At 32.0% G+C, this 14,011-nt stretch overlaps 1 protein-coding gene across 1 annotated transcript in view; it reads left to right on the forward strand.

Moving 5' to 3' along the window:
- Positions 1 to 14,011, forward strand: part of ADAMTS3 (ADAM metallopeptidase with thrombospondin type 1 motif 3) — a 280,288-nt gene that overhangs the window by 113,353 nt on the left and 152,924 nt on the right. The window contains exon 4 of the mRNA XM_051967378.1: positions 1,631 to 1,787. Within this exon, the coding sequence (XP_051823338.1) occupies positions 1,631 to 1,787 (157 nt within the window). The remainder of the gene's footprint in view (positions 1 to 1,630; positions 1,788 to 14,011) is intronic.

A 14,011-nucleotide genomic window follows, 5' to 3' on the forward strand; every position in this document is an offset into this window, starting at 1 on the left:
AAAAGGATAGATATAAAAGACTGCTGAAATAAATCAAAATCTTTGAAACAGCAAGTATTTAGAACAAAGAACTATGAAACAGTTACAAAGAAATTAATGATATCATCAATAGAATGAAAGTTAGAAACAGAGGTAAACTTAAAGACAAGATTAATTACTTCAGTTTTGCCAGTAATGATTTTTAGGTGCTGGTGGTATAAACAAATAGGGACAAATAACTGATGGTTGGAACCATAGTGTTGGATTTTGGTGAGGAACCAGGGGAGATATGGATTTGAGAATCATATGCATGTAAGTTATAGTTGAAACATTTGGTGTAGATAAGATTGCTGAGGCGGGGGAGAGAGAGAGAGAGAGTTGGTTGAAGAAAAAGCCTTAGAATAATAATTCATTTTTAAGATAAAGAGGGAAGAGGTTGAAGTCACAAAAACTAATTCTTTATTGTTTCTTCAAAAAACTCTGGCTAACCTTGATATATACAATTGAAGCAACTGCTTTTCGTACTACTATCAGTGGGTAAACTTATTATTCAACCAAACCATAGTCTTGTTATTTGCAGAAAGTCAGATTTATACATAGAAGTCAGAAAATATGATTCTAATCCTTTATCTGTCTCTGTGTGTTTCTGAACAAATCATTTGTTTCTTTGTAGTTCAGCTTCTGTACCTTTAACATCGGGGGAGTTTGACTATGTGATAGCTAGGGCTCTTTCCAGTTTGACTACTAAGCAACCATAACATGACTGCATGGAGAGAACTTCTTCCTGTTTGGGTCTTCTTCAGGAAAAAGCATAAATGAATGGAAGAAGAGACATGCAGCTCAATGGAAAGAGACTTAGTAAGGAGCTTCCTCTTTGACACTGCACTCTGGGAACTCCAGGAAGATGACGGTGGAACAGGCAAGGGGAAACTCATAAATTTCCCCAAGATGTTACATTTGTAGTACCAATACTTAAATAATTATTTACATATGTCTAAAAACTTTTAGAATCTTACTATCCCAACTACCTTTTGTCACTGAAGAAAATTTCAGGAAAAGCATCATTCCTGACTCACTGGCTTTCTCTTCTTCATTTGCAGGTGCTATTTCCTCACTCTAGTATCCTCCTTCCCATACTCCCCATAACATATCTGGAGAAACTAATTGATAACCTCAATTCTGTTCTTGGTAGTTGAGCTCCAGAGGGCAGAGTCAGAGGCATAGCTGGACATGATACTCAGTTCTTTTTTTAACTACTATATTATCTCCAAGGGACATATAAAAATTTCCAAGAGATAAAATAATCATTGAAATTTTAAAAATTGGAAACCAAAGAAGAATTGAGTTACCTAATTAATTCTTAGCTGGACCTGGAGTCAGGAACACCCCAATTCAAATGCTATATTGCCTCAGTTTCCTCTTTGGTAGATAATAATAGTACCTACCTCATAGGGTTGTTATGAGGATCAAATGAAAAGATACTTGTAAAGCACTTTGAAAATTTTAAAGCACTCTACAAGTGTGAGCTATTTTCAAAGACTTGCCCTTTCCCATTTTGAAATACAAAATGAGCTACAACAAAAAAGTCAGAATAGGTTTTGCTTTAAGTTATGTATACATTGTGTTCTTCACTTCCATTTCCTTTCTCCAGGCTGGAATGATAAGGACAGATGATGATGAATATTTCATTGAACCTTTGGAGAAAGGTAAGCAGAAGGAAGAAGAGAAAGGAAGGATTCATGTGGTATATAAGAGATCATCAGTCAAGCATATACCCTTTGACATGTCCAAAGACTTTCTATACAGAGGTAGGTATCTTTGCTAAGCTTTAATTTTAAATTTAAATGATAGGTACTGAAAAAATGAATTTCTCCCAAGTTGCAAGAATTTGACTGCATTCATTAGAATAAGTCAAACTTCACAAGTAGAAAAAAGTAAATTAATGAAGGCAAAATATACTGAGTTACTTTATTCTGGATCATTGAATGAACTGTAATATTCATATAAATAAGACATAGAAAAGCCATCATCAGAGAAAGGTCTGGATTTGAATCTTATCTTACACAATTACTACCTACCTGAATCTTCTTGGGCAGGTCATTTAACCTGAGTTATTCACTCATTTGTAAAATGAAGGGACTTGGAATTAATGATCTTTAAGATATCTTTCAACTCTAATGCTAGGATAGTATGCATATTTTGATAACTAGCAAACTCATTAATTACCTTTAAACCTTTAAGCAAAATCGTTTTTAAGCCTAAAATGTGAAGATATTTGTGCTTTTCAGTTCTTTTTAAAGAAACATATACTTTATATCTTTCAAAAATCTTTATAACATGTTTCTTTGATAGGAATACATCTTAGTATAGCATAGTTGATTATCAGTTTCTAGTTCAGAATTTTTCCCTCAACTTTTTTTGAATGTTGGGTGAGCCCAAAACTTGAGCAATAAATAGCTCTTTATTTTGGAGGGGAGAATAAATAAAAACAAACTCTGGTTCTCTTTTAGGTAGTTTCTTCCCCATTCTTTTTCTAGTGATGTCTGAAAATAGTTGTTGATATTAAGGAATTATTCTTTTGAAAAATTATTTAAATTTTTTTAAGTATAGGATATATAAATGGGAAATAGGTACCTCAGTTTCCAAGTATATAGCCTTGGACTATATAAAGTGAAAAGGGGGCTATCTACCCTGGGAAAAATATCATTTTGATATCTTTTTTAGGATTACTTGAAAGGATTCAAAATCAAAACAATAATTCCCACTGTGATATAATGGGGCAGTGCTATGGACAGTCTTGGGTCAAAAGGATTAGTAGTAAAAATACCTGCCTCCTCTTTGAGTAGCAGCCAGTGAGATCCACTGTCAGTCATGATGCTACTTTGTGTAAATATACATCTTTTTAATAATGCAAGGTGGTGTGAGTGGATAAATGGTTCTACTGGGAAGTAATAGTGATTTTTTTAAAAGCATTGATAAAAGTTTTAATTATTAAAAGAAAACATCTGCATCTAATTGCCATTGTGAAGCTTTCTAATTTAAGGTTTAAAAGTGAGTGATTCTTTTTCTAGGTTTGCTATCACAATTATATTCCAAAGTTTAGTAAGGACATCCTTAACAATGTTATCCCCTTTAGCTGAAGGTTTGATGTATTTTGTTCATTATGTTTATTATTGTTATTTAACTCTGGAAGCTGGGATAGACCTGGAATATTTTCAAATGATATTGAGGAAAGGAATTGTTTCACAGATTTATATTAGAGTTCCTTGAAGTAGCTGAGAAGTTATATTTTATTCGTGTATTATATGCTTACCTCTAAGCAACGATTTTTTGTCTTTAGACAGTTTTGATGCAATTTGACTTTTATCTAACATCATCCCCTCTTATACAGTGCATACAAAATATATCTACTGTACTCTTTGTTAAAATTAAATACATTTAAAATTTCTGAATTAATATTCATTAGTGATATTGATCTATTCTCTTTTTCTGCTTTATCCTTTCCTAGTTTAAGTATTTACAAGATATGATGTAATGGTTGGAACTGATTTAGGTATATCCTTTAGTAGTTTTATTTCAGTTTTAAAACAAAAAATATTTATATGTCATTCACTAGTTTAATATCACAGAAAAATATTAAGCAAGAATACTGCTATTTTCTATTCAGAAAAGTGTCTGGTTAGCAGAGAAGAATGTAATGTCTCCCAGGACCTTAAGACATCCACCAAATCTGAAGGGCTACACATGGATATTTTTATGCACTTAGATAACCAAATGATTGCATTAATGGAGGCAAGACTTGAACCCTAGCCTCCTAGACCAGACGCATCCCAAAGACAACATTACTACAAGGGAAAAAAACAAAACAAAACAAAAAACAAGTAAATATTAACCTAATTTACCTAGTGGTAGTGGGAATCCTAGTGGATTCCCTAGTGGTGTGAACCCAACCTCTGAGGGCTACTAGCTTACTTGCTTTGTAGTTTTAATGACTATCTGACCCCCTGAAACTCACAAAGTCATAATCTGATCTGTTTTATTTTGCTATTCCACATACGCCAGAATAATAAAAAAAATATAAATACACCAGAAACAAACAAACAAACAAAAAAAAACAGACTCAATACCCTGCATTTACTACCATCTAATGTTTGGATGGGAAGACAGGACAGAAACACCTAGAGGCTTACTATAGTTTTTACTTTCCTTGTTACTACAGATCCAACTTTGAAGATGCCCTCCTCCCTTGTCTTCTTCCTTTGCCCCCTTATTCATTTGGGGCATCTAAAACTTGTATGGGTTTTTCAATGGCACATTTGACTTGAGCAAAATGGAAGTTATCAACCTCATTCTTTTTGTTTAGATTGAGGAAACACTTAACATTTGCCAACTTCCACTGCCTCTTAAGACTTCCAGGCTATTTCTACAGATCCCTCAGATTATCATCTCTACCATTTATGTAACATAAAGATCCCAAGCCTTATCATATCCTTTGCTTCTGAACCATTAGGATTTATATCTTTCTATCAGCTTAACTTTCTTTGATGTGTTCTCTGGCAATTAGAATATGAATTTCTTGCAAACAGGGAGTGCCTTACTTTTTTCTATTTGTATCTTTCATATTTGGCATGTATTAAGTTTTAATGAATGCTTTTTATTCATTCATTTAATTTTTGAATGACATTTCTTTTTCTGGCTCTTCTTTAAGAGTTTTGTTGATAACATACAGAAAGGTTGAGGATATGTGTTTATTTTTATATATCTTTTTATATATGTTTTATTTATATATATAAATATATGTATCATATTTATATATTTAGAATATTTATATATTCTAATATATTATTATATTATAAAGATATTTATATATTTTATATTATATTTTATCTTCTATTAAGGTTATTAACTTTTCAACTATCTCAAAATTTCTTTAAATAAATCATCATGTTGTCTGCAAAAGTAATAATATTGCTTCCATTTTGCCTATATTAGAGGTTTCCAAAATGTCTCAGTCCACAGTGCCTTTGGTATTTTTTTCATGGGATCTCTAAGCCAAAAGAAATACCTAACAGTTCTGTTTATTAAGTAGTTAGATCCAAACAGCTTAATAAGTAGTTATATTCTAACAATTTAGTAGCTATTAAAATAATAATACATATAAATTCAAAGAAAAATAATATTTTCATTTCATTTTAAAATAAACACAATTACATACTAATGAGATATATGTTCCTGTTGGGTGCTGCATAATTTCACAAACCTCATAATCATATTAGAAACCACCATCTTTATTTACTGTTTGTTCCACATTGACTTTTTTGAATTACTTGCTTTATATCAAAGCAAGTGCTGAAAAATCCAGTCTCACAAAGACATGGTATAGTAAATGGAATTAGTAGTGGGTAAATTTTAGCACTTAGAAGTAGGTATTCATTCATTAAACTACAAGGTTTGAAAACCACAGGTCTATATGTATTCCATATATTGCTTTGTTAGTGGTGACAGTGAGCATTCTTGCTTTGCCTGTGATTATATTGGTAAGACTTCTAACCTTGCCAAGTCACTAAAGTGCTTTAGTTAGATGCTCTTACCACATTAAGGAAAGACCCATTTATTTGTGTGCTGTTTAATGTTCATAGAATAAACAAATATTGTATTTTGCCCAGATTTTTCTGGATTTATTTATATAATTATGTGATTATTAATCATTAATATGTTTTCTTATGTTTATAATTTCCTTAATATGGAATCAACACTTCATTTCTGGTATAAATACAGCTGTACAGTTTTATTATACATTCCTCTCCCTCATACAATCTATTTCCAGTAAAAGCAAATACTAATTTTTGTTGTCCCATAGATGAAATTCCATTTTCTGTATTTCTACAGTCAGTTCCCTGTATCTTGAATACTCTCTTTCTCATATCTTTATCTCAAGATACATCTCTTTCAAGAGGCAATTCTTTTTTTTAATAGTATTTTATTTATGCAAATACATGTAAATATAGTTTTCAACATTCATTTTTGCAAGACTTATTCCAAATTTTTCTCACTCACTCACTGACTTCCACATCAAGACAGAAAACAATCTGATATATAGGTTATATATATGCAATTTTAAAAAAATATATTTCCATATTTGTCATGTTATGCAAGAAAAATCAGATCAAAAGGAAAAAAAAAAACATGAAAAAGAAAACAAAAGCAAACAACTAACAACAGCAACAACAACAAAGGTGAAAATCCTATGTTTTGATCCACATTCAGTCTCTATAGTTTTCTTTCTGGATGTGAATGTTATTTCCTATCTCAAGTCTATTGGAATTGTGTTGGATTACTATATTGCTGAGAAGAAACCAAGTCTGTCACTGTTGATCATCACATAATCTTGTTGCTATGTATGATGTTCTCTTGGTTCTGTTTACTTCACTTAACTTCACTTAACTTCAGTTAAATGATTGTTAAATGATGAACTTAACATCAATTCATTTAAGTCTTTCCAGGCTTTTCTGAAATTAGTTTGCTCATTATTTCTTATAGAACAATAATATTCCATTATATGAGCCATTTCCCAGTGGATGGGTATCCACTCAATTTTCAGTTCTTTGCCACTACAAGAAGATATGCTGCAAACATTTTTTGGTATCTTGGGTCCTTTTCCTTCAGGAGGCCTTTCCCGATACCACCTCTTGCCAGGGCTTACTCTCATCCTCCTAAAATCACTTTGCATTTACTTATAAATATCTCACACATCTCTTTGGATCTGTAGTGTAGTCTCAGTGGTATGTAAACTGGTATGTAAACTTCTTATCTTCTTTGAATCCCTAGAGCAGAACATAGTTCCTGGGATATAGTAGGTGCTTAATAAATGCTCAATTGATTGACTAAATTCTAGCATGCTATTAGTTTTTTCCTACTTGGTACATATGTATCAAATATGTTGACAATTCAACAATGAAATGTTGAAGTATGTATTTTTTTTAGGACATTTGGTGGGTTGTTTTTAGAAATCAGATTCTTAGAAAGAATTGGAGTTATCTTAGGAACTATTCTCCTGCACCACATTAAGTAATAAATTACAACATCTATTACAGAAAATTCAACAACAAGAAGAGAAAAAGTGAAAGAATGTGTCTTTTGTAATAAGATAGTTTTTTCTTGCAAGTTGAAGACCCCTTCATTAAACTGTCTCTTCTGAAACACTGACAATGCTTCTGCTCCATTCCCCATGCCTATAGTCTGTATACTAGTGGAGGCAGGAGCATATGAATCCCATGGAAGCAAAAATTTTAAACAATATATTTTATGGTAATTCCTTAAGATAGTCTGCCAGGGGCTCTTTTTCCCAAGTTGGGGATTTCTCCCTTTATTAGGAGCTTCCTCAATCCTGAATTTCTTCCTTTATTATTATTATTACTATTATTATTATAAGAAATGATTATTATAATAACTAGTATTTACACAGCACTCCAAGATTTACAAAGCACTTTACAAATATTGTCTCACTTGATTCTCTAACAGCCTTGGAAGGTAGGTGTTATTATTATTCCCACTTGACAGTTGTAGAAAATGAAAAAAAAAAAAAAAACAGGTTAAGTGACATGTCCAAGTTCATACAACTAGCAATAAATGTCTGAGGATGGATTCAAAACCATGTATTTTTTTTACATTTTAATTTTTTTGCTGAGGCAATTGGGGTTAAGTGACTTATCCAGGATCACACAGCTAGGAAGTGTTAGATGTCTGAGGACAGATTTGAATTCAGCTCCTCCTGACTTCAGGGCTGGTGCTCTATTCCCTGTGGCACCTTAGCTGCCCCTTAATTTTTTTTTAATGTGAGTTCCAAGTTTCCTTCCTCCCTGCTTCCTGTTCACCTTCGCTAAAAAGACAAGAATTTTAAATAGGTTATATATGTACAACTATGTAAAACATAATTTTTTAAACTCATGATAGAAAAGAAGAAAAAGATAAAATGGAAAAAATTGGAAAATGTTGGATCCAGTTGGAAAATGGATTTCTTTTACTTTGTGTTTTGAGTCATGTTCCTCCTGTATTTTTCAGTTACAGTGATTAGAGGAGTCTTTTCAGCATGAGAATAGCTGATTTTACTTCCTGGTAGCAGTATTCAGTGTTGAGACTCAGGTCCTTAAAAGTTCATGGTTGTACAAATAGAGGATTGTACAGAAAGGATTTTATCCTCCTGCAAAATATAAATTTCCTATCATTTTTTCTTATTTTCAAGATCTCTATCATATAGTAATTAAATATCCTGTTCAGAAGTGAAACTTGGCAATTTTTGAGATTGCATTTGTGAAAAGATTTTTTAGCAGTTTAAGGTGTGGGGAGAACTTTTTGGATATTCATATTGTGTTTAAGTTCATGAAAGTCATTGGAGGCAAATAGCAGCTAAGTCAGAAAGTTTTAGGAGTTTGGTGATGAAAAAGAAATCACTTGATATAAAAAAAAAAGGCTATAAAGAAATGCTGACATGATTTGTTTCTAATAAAAACTAAACAAGTATTAAGCATAAATGTATACGTAGGATATACAAGAGATTTATTAGTATATTTCTTGATAAGGATTTTATATACTTTCAGAGACTTCAGTTTACATGTATCTAAGCTTAAAAAACCAAAACAAAACATCAGTTTGTTTTCTAAGAATGCTTTGGGCTTAGATTAATTTAATAGAAAGCAAAGAAAGATCTCTTTAACAAAACAATACAAATAAGCACAGAAACCAATTTTCTTACCATAGGTAATAATTGGGAGGGACACCTTTACTATTAAAATAGGAGGGAAAAATATTTTTAACCAAAATAAAAATTTACATGCATAAAAATATAGACTTGTGTGTATATATAAAAAGTTTACCTTTGGGACAGTAAGATTTTTTAGGGAAACACACACACACACACACACACACACACACACACATATATGTCAGTGAAGTATCTACCATATTCACCTTTTTAGAAATTAACACACATATGCACACAAACTGAATTACTCTCTACACTTGTTTAATTCTGCCTTGAACCTATTCCTTTTAACAAAAGTAGTTTTAGATTGTTTGAAACATACAAAGTTTAATAGATATCAGGAATATGTGTCAATGTTTAAGCAACATCTGTAAAGTTTCTGTTGAATTGAATAATAGTGACTATATATTAAAGCTATGTTGAAATTTGACATTGATCATAGTTCTCAAAATTGCAGCTATGTCTCAATTAGTGTGAATAAAGGATCCCCTGAAGTGATACTATTATTCAAATTTGCACTGTGTGTTTTCATTAGGCCAGAAGCAATTACAATATTTTACATAATTGTAATTTCAAATAGTACGAATTAAAATACATGTTGTAATTACAGCTGGGTCCTAATTAGTATGAATTCCCTGAAATAATATATTGATTTGAATTTTCACTGTGTATTTCCATTGGACTAGCACCAAAGATCATCTTTACATAATTATTATTTAGTATAGTGCAAATTCAAATAAATGTCACTACTTCAGGGATGTCCTTATTCATACTAATCTGTACTTAACTGTAACAGAAAAAGTTCTTTGTTTTTTAATGTAGGAATTGATTCCCCCACCTTCCCTTCCCTCCATCCCCTCATGTATGTCCTTTTGTCCAGTTTTATCTAATAAAGAATATAAAATATAGGCTTTAATTTTATGGTTTAAAGAAAAAATGGCCCAAATCATTTTAGGATCTTAAAGGAAAGTATAGAATTTTGTAACAAATGAAAAGGTAACATACAGTTATAAAGTAACCGAATTCCCTACAACAGCTGTAATTTGAAAACAATTTGAAACATTTCCCATAATTTACATTCACTTAGTGAATAACTAAATTCAAAGTCAACTATGAAGCAATTTTATGGAAACAGAGTTGCTCCTTGAAATGTCAATTAAAGATGGGTTTACTTTTAAGTTAGTGTTTACTTTATTTTTTATTTGCATTTTAATTATTGTTGAATGACTTGAAAGCTTGAATAGACTCCATTTTTGGCACAGCGAAAAATCTATTAATTTATGAAATTGCTTTTCCACTTTGGTGGATATTTAATGAATGGAGCCAGAGGTAGACTAATTTGTGACATAAATAACTTTATTTTCTGAGTCTTTGTATACGTCTTTTCACCTCCTTTTTTTGTCAGTTTTATTGCTCTCTGTCTTTGTTCTGCAGCTACTGAAATTCAGTATTTTTACATTTACTGGATGAATTAATATAGAAATATATCCATTAATTTGGGAGTTCCAAACAATAGTTTATATCTGAGCCTATCTTAGACATTTCATGCTAATCCCTAAAATTCACAGAAGTGCTATCCATAGTCCATATTTCCTCACTTTTTCTAAATTTTGAAAAGATATCAGTGGAAAGATCTAGGTATCTGCCTGCCATTCCTCTCTCGTGCACATAGCCAACTCATTTATTCTTCCTATCATCAAATTCCTTGCTAACATACTTTATTTCTATCTTTCAGAGCTTATTATTTAAATGACATAACCTACTAAATTAAAAATATTTATTAATCACTTTCTGTGTGACATCAGACACTATGAAACATTCTCTGTTCTCAAGATTACACTTTTTTTCTGAATTTAATGAACATCAAGAAAAGAATGAATATTTCCATATTGAAAGTAGAATAGAAAAAAATCCCTATGAAACTTAATCTTTATTACGTACAGTTTGCTTGGGTAAGCTTACATTCTAATTGGGGGAGACATTATATTTTGGAAGGTTCTATGTTGGAGCAGATGGAAAGACCCAGGGGTCTTCAGGGTATAGTATCAGGACAGATGAAAATGCCCAGGGTTCTGCATGGCTCAGTGGGTGGGGAGATGATGAGACTTAGTGGGGCCTCCAGCTTACTGGAGAGATTTTAGTTGCTAATTCCCTCTTCAGCAAAGGGGTGTGAATCCATACTATATCTAAAGTCCTGGAGTCATGTTAGGGATAATCCTGACTCTGATCAGTTCCCTAGTAGTTTAGATTTGGTATGGGAATGAAATGAAAATGTCATCCCACAGTTAACAAATGAGGTTTATTTAGTCATGAAGTAGGAAGGATATTCAATAAAGATACTTATTTGCTAGTCCTCATTTGGCAATGCATATGGTAAACAGAGCAGGATTTGGTGATATGTATGTTCTTGGGAAATCTGCCAAGTCTGGAAGGCCCAGACTGCACATTTGTAGAGATGGAATTTGCAAAACTGACACATGAGAATTGGAAGGAATCTTAGAAGAAATTAGTCTAAGCCAAACAAAAATATACCTACCATGATATTCCTAATAATTTCCTCTGAGTCCAAATGATGTGGCCTCATAAGTACTTGATGATGCAGTTTTAATTACCTTCACATTACATTCAACATTTGAAGTAACCATATTTCCTATCTCCATTTCCAGGGCAGATTCAGCAGCCTTCAGCTTCAACAGGATCAAGGCTGCCTTTTCTTGGCAAGTGAATCTAACATTTAGATGGCTATATTATCCAAAATTTTAACAACAGATAATTCTTGTAGACTTTTGCTTTTGAACCCATGTTCAGCATATCAGCCTCGTTTGACTTCTATAGACTGTATATGAAGAGTTGTTTTCAAATTGATTGAGATTAAAGCTTCCCAGTACCAAATCTTGGTAATTGTATCATATATATCATATTCATCAATGAAGTAAAACATGATAAAAATCATTTATGACAGTTACTTGCCCTCCTGCATAGAGCTCATTTTTCTAATCACTCACTGAAATCTGACCATATTTTCAGGTGTTATAGCTCTTCTGTGAATCAGTGTCTCTAAACTGGTGGCTACCTGAGTCACTAACTCATCTGTATTTTTTCCTTTATACTGCACTCTAAGTGAATAATTATAGCAAATATTTCCCATGGACTCTCACTATTACTAAATTGACTTTTTAAACTGTTAATTGCCATGAAATGTCAGATGTTATGGCCTTAGGTTTAATACAAATCTCAAAACTACTCACTAAAATTTTCCATCAACGTATTTCTCTTTCCTCAGCAAACTAATCCTATAGTGTTTCTTACACAAATGAGTTAAGTTTCTCATAATTGTTCTGCAGGACAATTTGCTTTTCTTTATGAGAAGATTCCTATAATGATCTTCTCATGGAATATCCCTATCCTTGGACTTAGCCCTGATGATGTTTCTCTGTCTGACTTTAAAGCTGGCCTTCACTTCATCTAAGGGTGTGGCTTCAATTACTGACAGAGGGAATATGGTCTCTCCCTTGTCCACAAATAAGATGTCCATTTCTGACACGGAAAAATTAGCCTTAGTCTCATTCACCTAGAGGTTTCTATTTCTGACTGTAGTTTACATCATAATTTCTTAGCTGAGGTTCTCTCTTTGCTTATTAAAGTGGCAGCTTTCCTCAAGAACACCTTTTCTTCATCCTCAGAGAAGTGGGTATAGGAGTAGAATGAAACTTGTTGATTTAGATTCATAAGGGAATAGTCACAAGTAAAACAAACTTCAGTTTCAGAGGTAGAGTTATGTAGGGTAGATTACAAGCAAAGAAAGGGCAAGGACAAGTAATTAGGGTTTGCATGAGGGAAAGGAAATATGGGCAAAAAGTAGAAACAGTTTGCTTCAATTATGTTTTACTACTGATGGCCACCTTCCATTTTATCTACCTTCTTTTTGCTAGGAGAGTTAACAAAGTGAAAGGGGATATGAAGGAGGGAAATACAAAATTGAGAATCATAATTGTGAATGTGAATTTTTAAAAAATCATCCATGAAATAGAAGGCATGCAGAATATATTAGAAAACAAAAAGACTTTAGTAATTATTTACCAGAAGCCCATTTGTAAAAAATACTCAGAGTTAAAATAAAAGCCCAGAGGAGCTGGAAGAGGGTAGAAATTCTGCTGTCAGACAGAGCTCTAAATCACTAATACTAAGAGAAATGCAAGTTAAAATAACTCTGAAGTTCTACTCATCAACTTGCTAAACATGCAAACCTCCACTCCACCCCTCAAAAAAGAAAAATGACAATAGTGGTAGGGCCATTGAAGAAGAGACACATTTCACTCTTAGTGAAGCTACAAACTAGTTCAGCCATTCTGGAAAGCAATTTTGAATCATATCCCAAAAGTCCCTTAATTGTGATTTTAATTCAAAGATAACATTTCTAGTCTCATATCTAAAAGAGAAAAGAGAGGTCAAGGACCCATCTATGCAAAAATAGCATTTTAAAATATAAAATGGAATGAGAAAATCCTGAGAAAATAATTTATTCGATGATTATATATCACACAGTGATAATTCTACAACTACAATATACAAGATACAATACAAAGAAAACCCCTCTGAAAGATTCAAGAGCTCAGGATTTCAGATGACTAATGATGAAGAAACTCTTGACAGAAACATGATGAAACGCATATTTTACAACTGGACCAGTGTGTGGATTTATCTTACTTGACTGTTTATTTTAATAGAGCATTCTTAAAAGATAAAAATTGTGTGGGGGGAAGCAGACTTAGGGATAATCATGCCCCTCCCCTAAAATAAAAAGGAGACAGAAAAGGAATTTATTAATGTATTTTTTATTTACAAATGACAACAAAAGAAAGTTCAAAGGGATATATAGACAAGCAAAACAACTTTGAAGCTGTGTTGAATTTATTATATGCTTACTAAAAATAAGCTGTACATACTAAATTTGTGGCTTCATGTATTGTTTTTCTTTTTTGTTCTTTATATGTGGAAAGTTTATATTTTCAATACTTGTCTAACTCAAATGAATAAAATATTTAAAAAATTAAATAAAAATATTGTGTGCTTAACCAAAGATGATAGTATGTAATTATAGCAATTCAAGATCACATTCCTATACCAGCAATTGGCATGTAACTACTTAAAAGAAATCAATTCAGTATGAATGACATATACACATATTCTCAATTAGACTTACTATCTTATTTGATAATATTGAATAGTTTACTGGTATATTTGTCATATCAGTGCAATAGATTGATTTTG

Source organism: Antechinus flavipes, chromosome 6 (assembly GCF_016432865.1).
Source record: "Antechinus flavipes isolate AdamAnt ecotype Samford, QLD, Australia chromosome 6, AdamAnt_v2, whole genome shotgun sequence".
Lineage (NCBI taxonomy): Eukaryota > Metazoa > Chordata > Mammalia > Dasyuromorphia > Dasyuridae > Antechinus > Antechinus flavipes.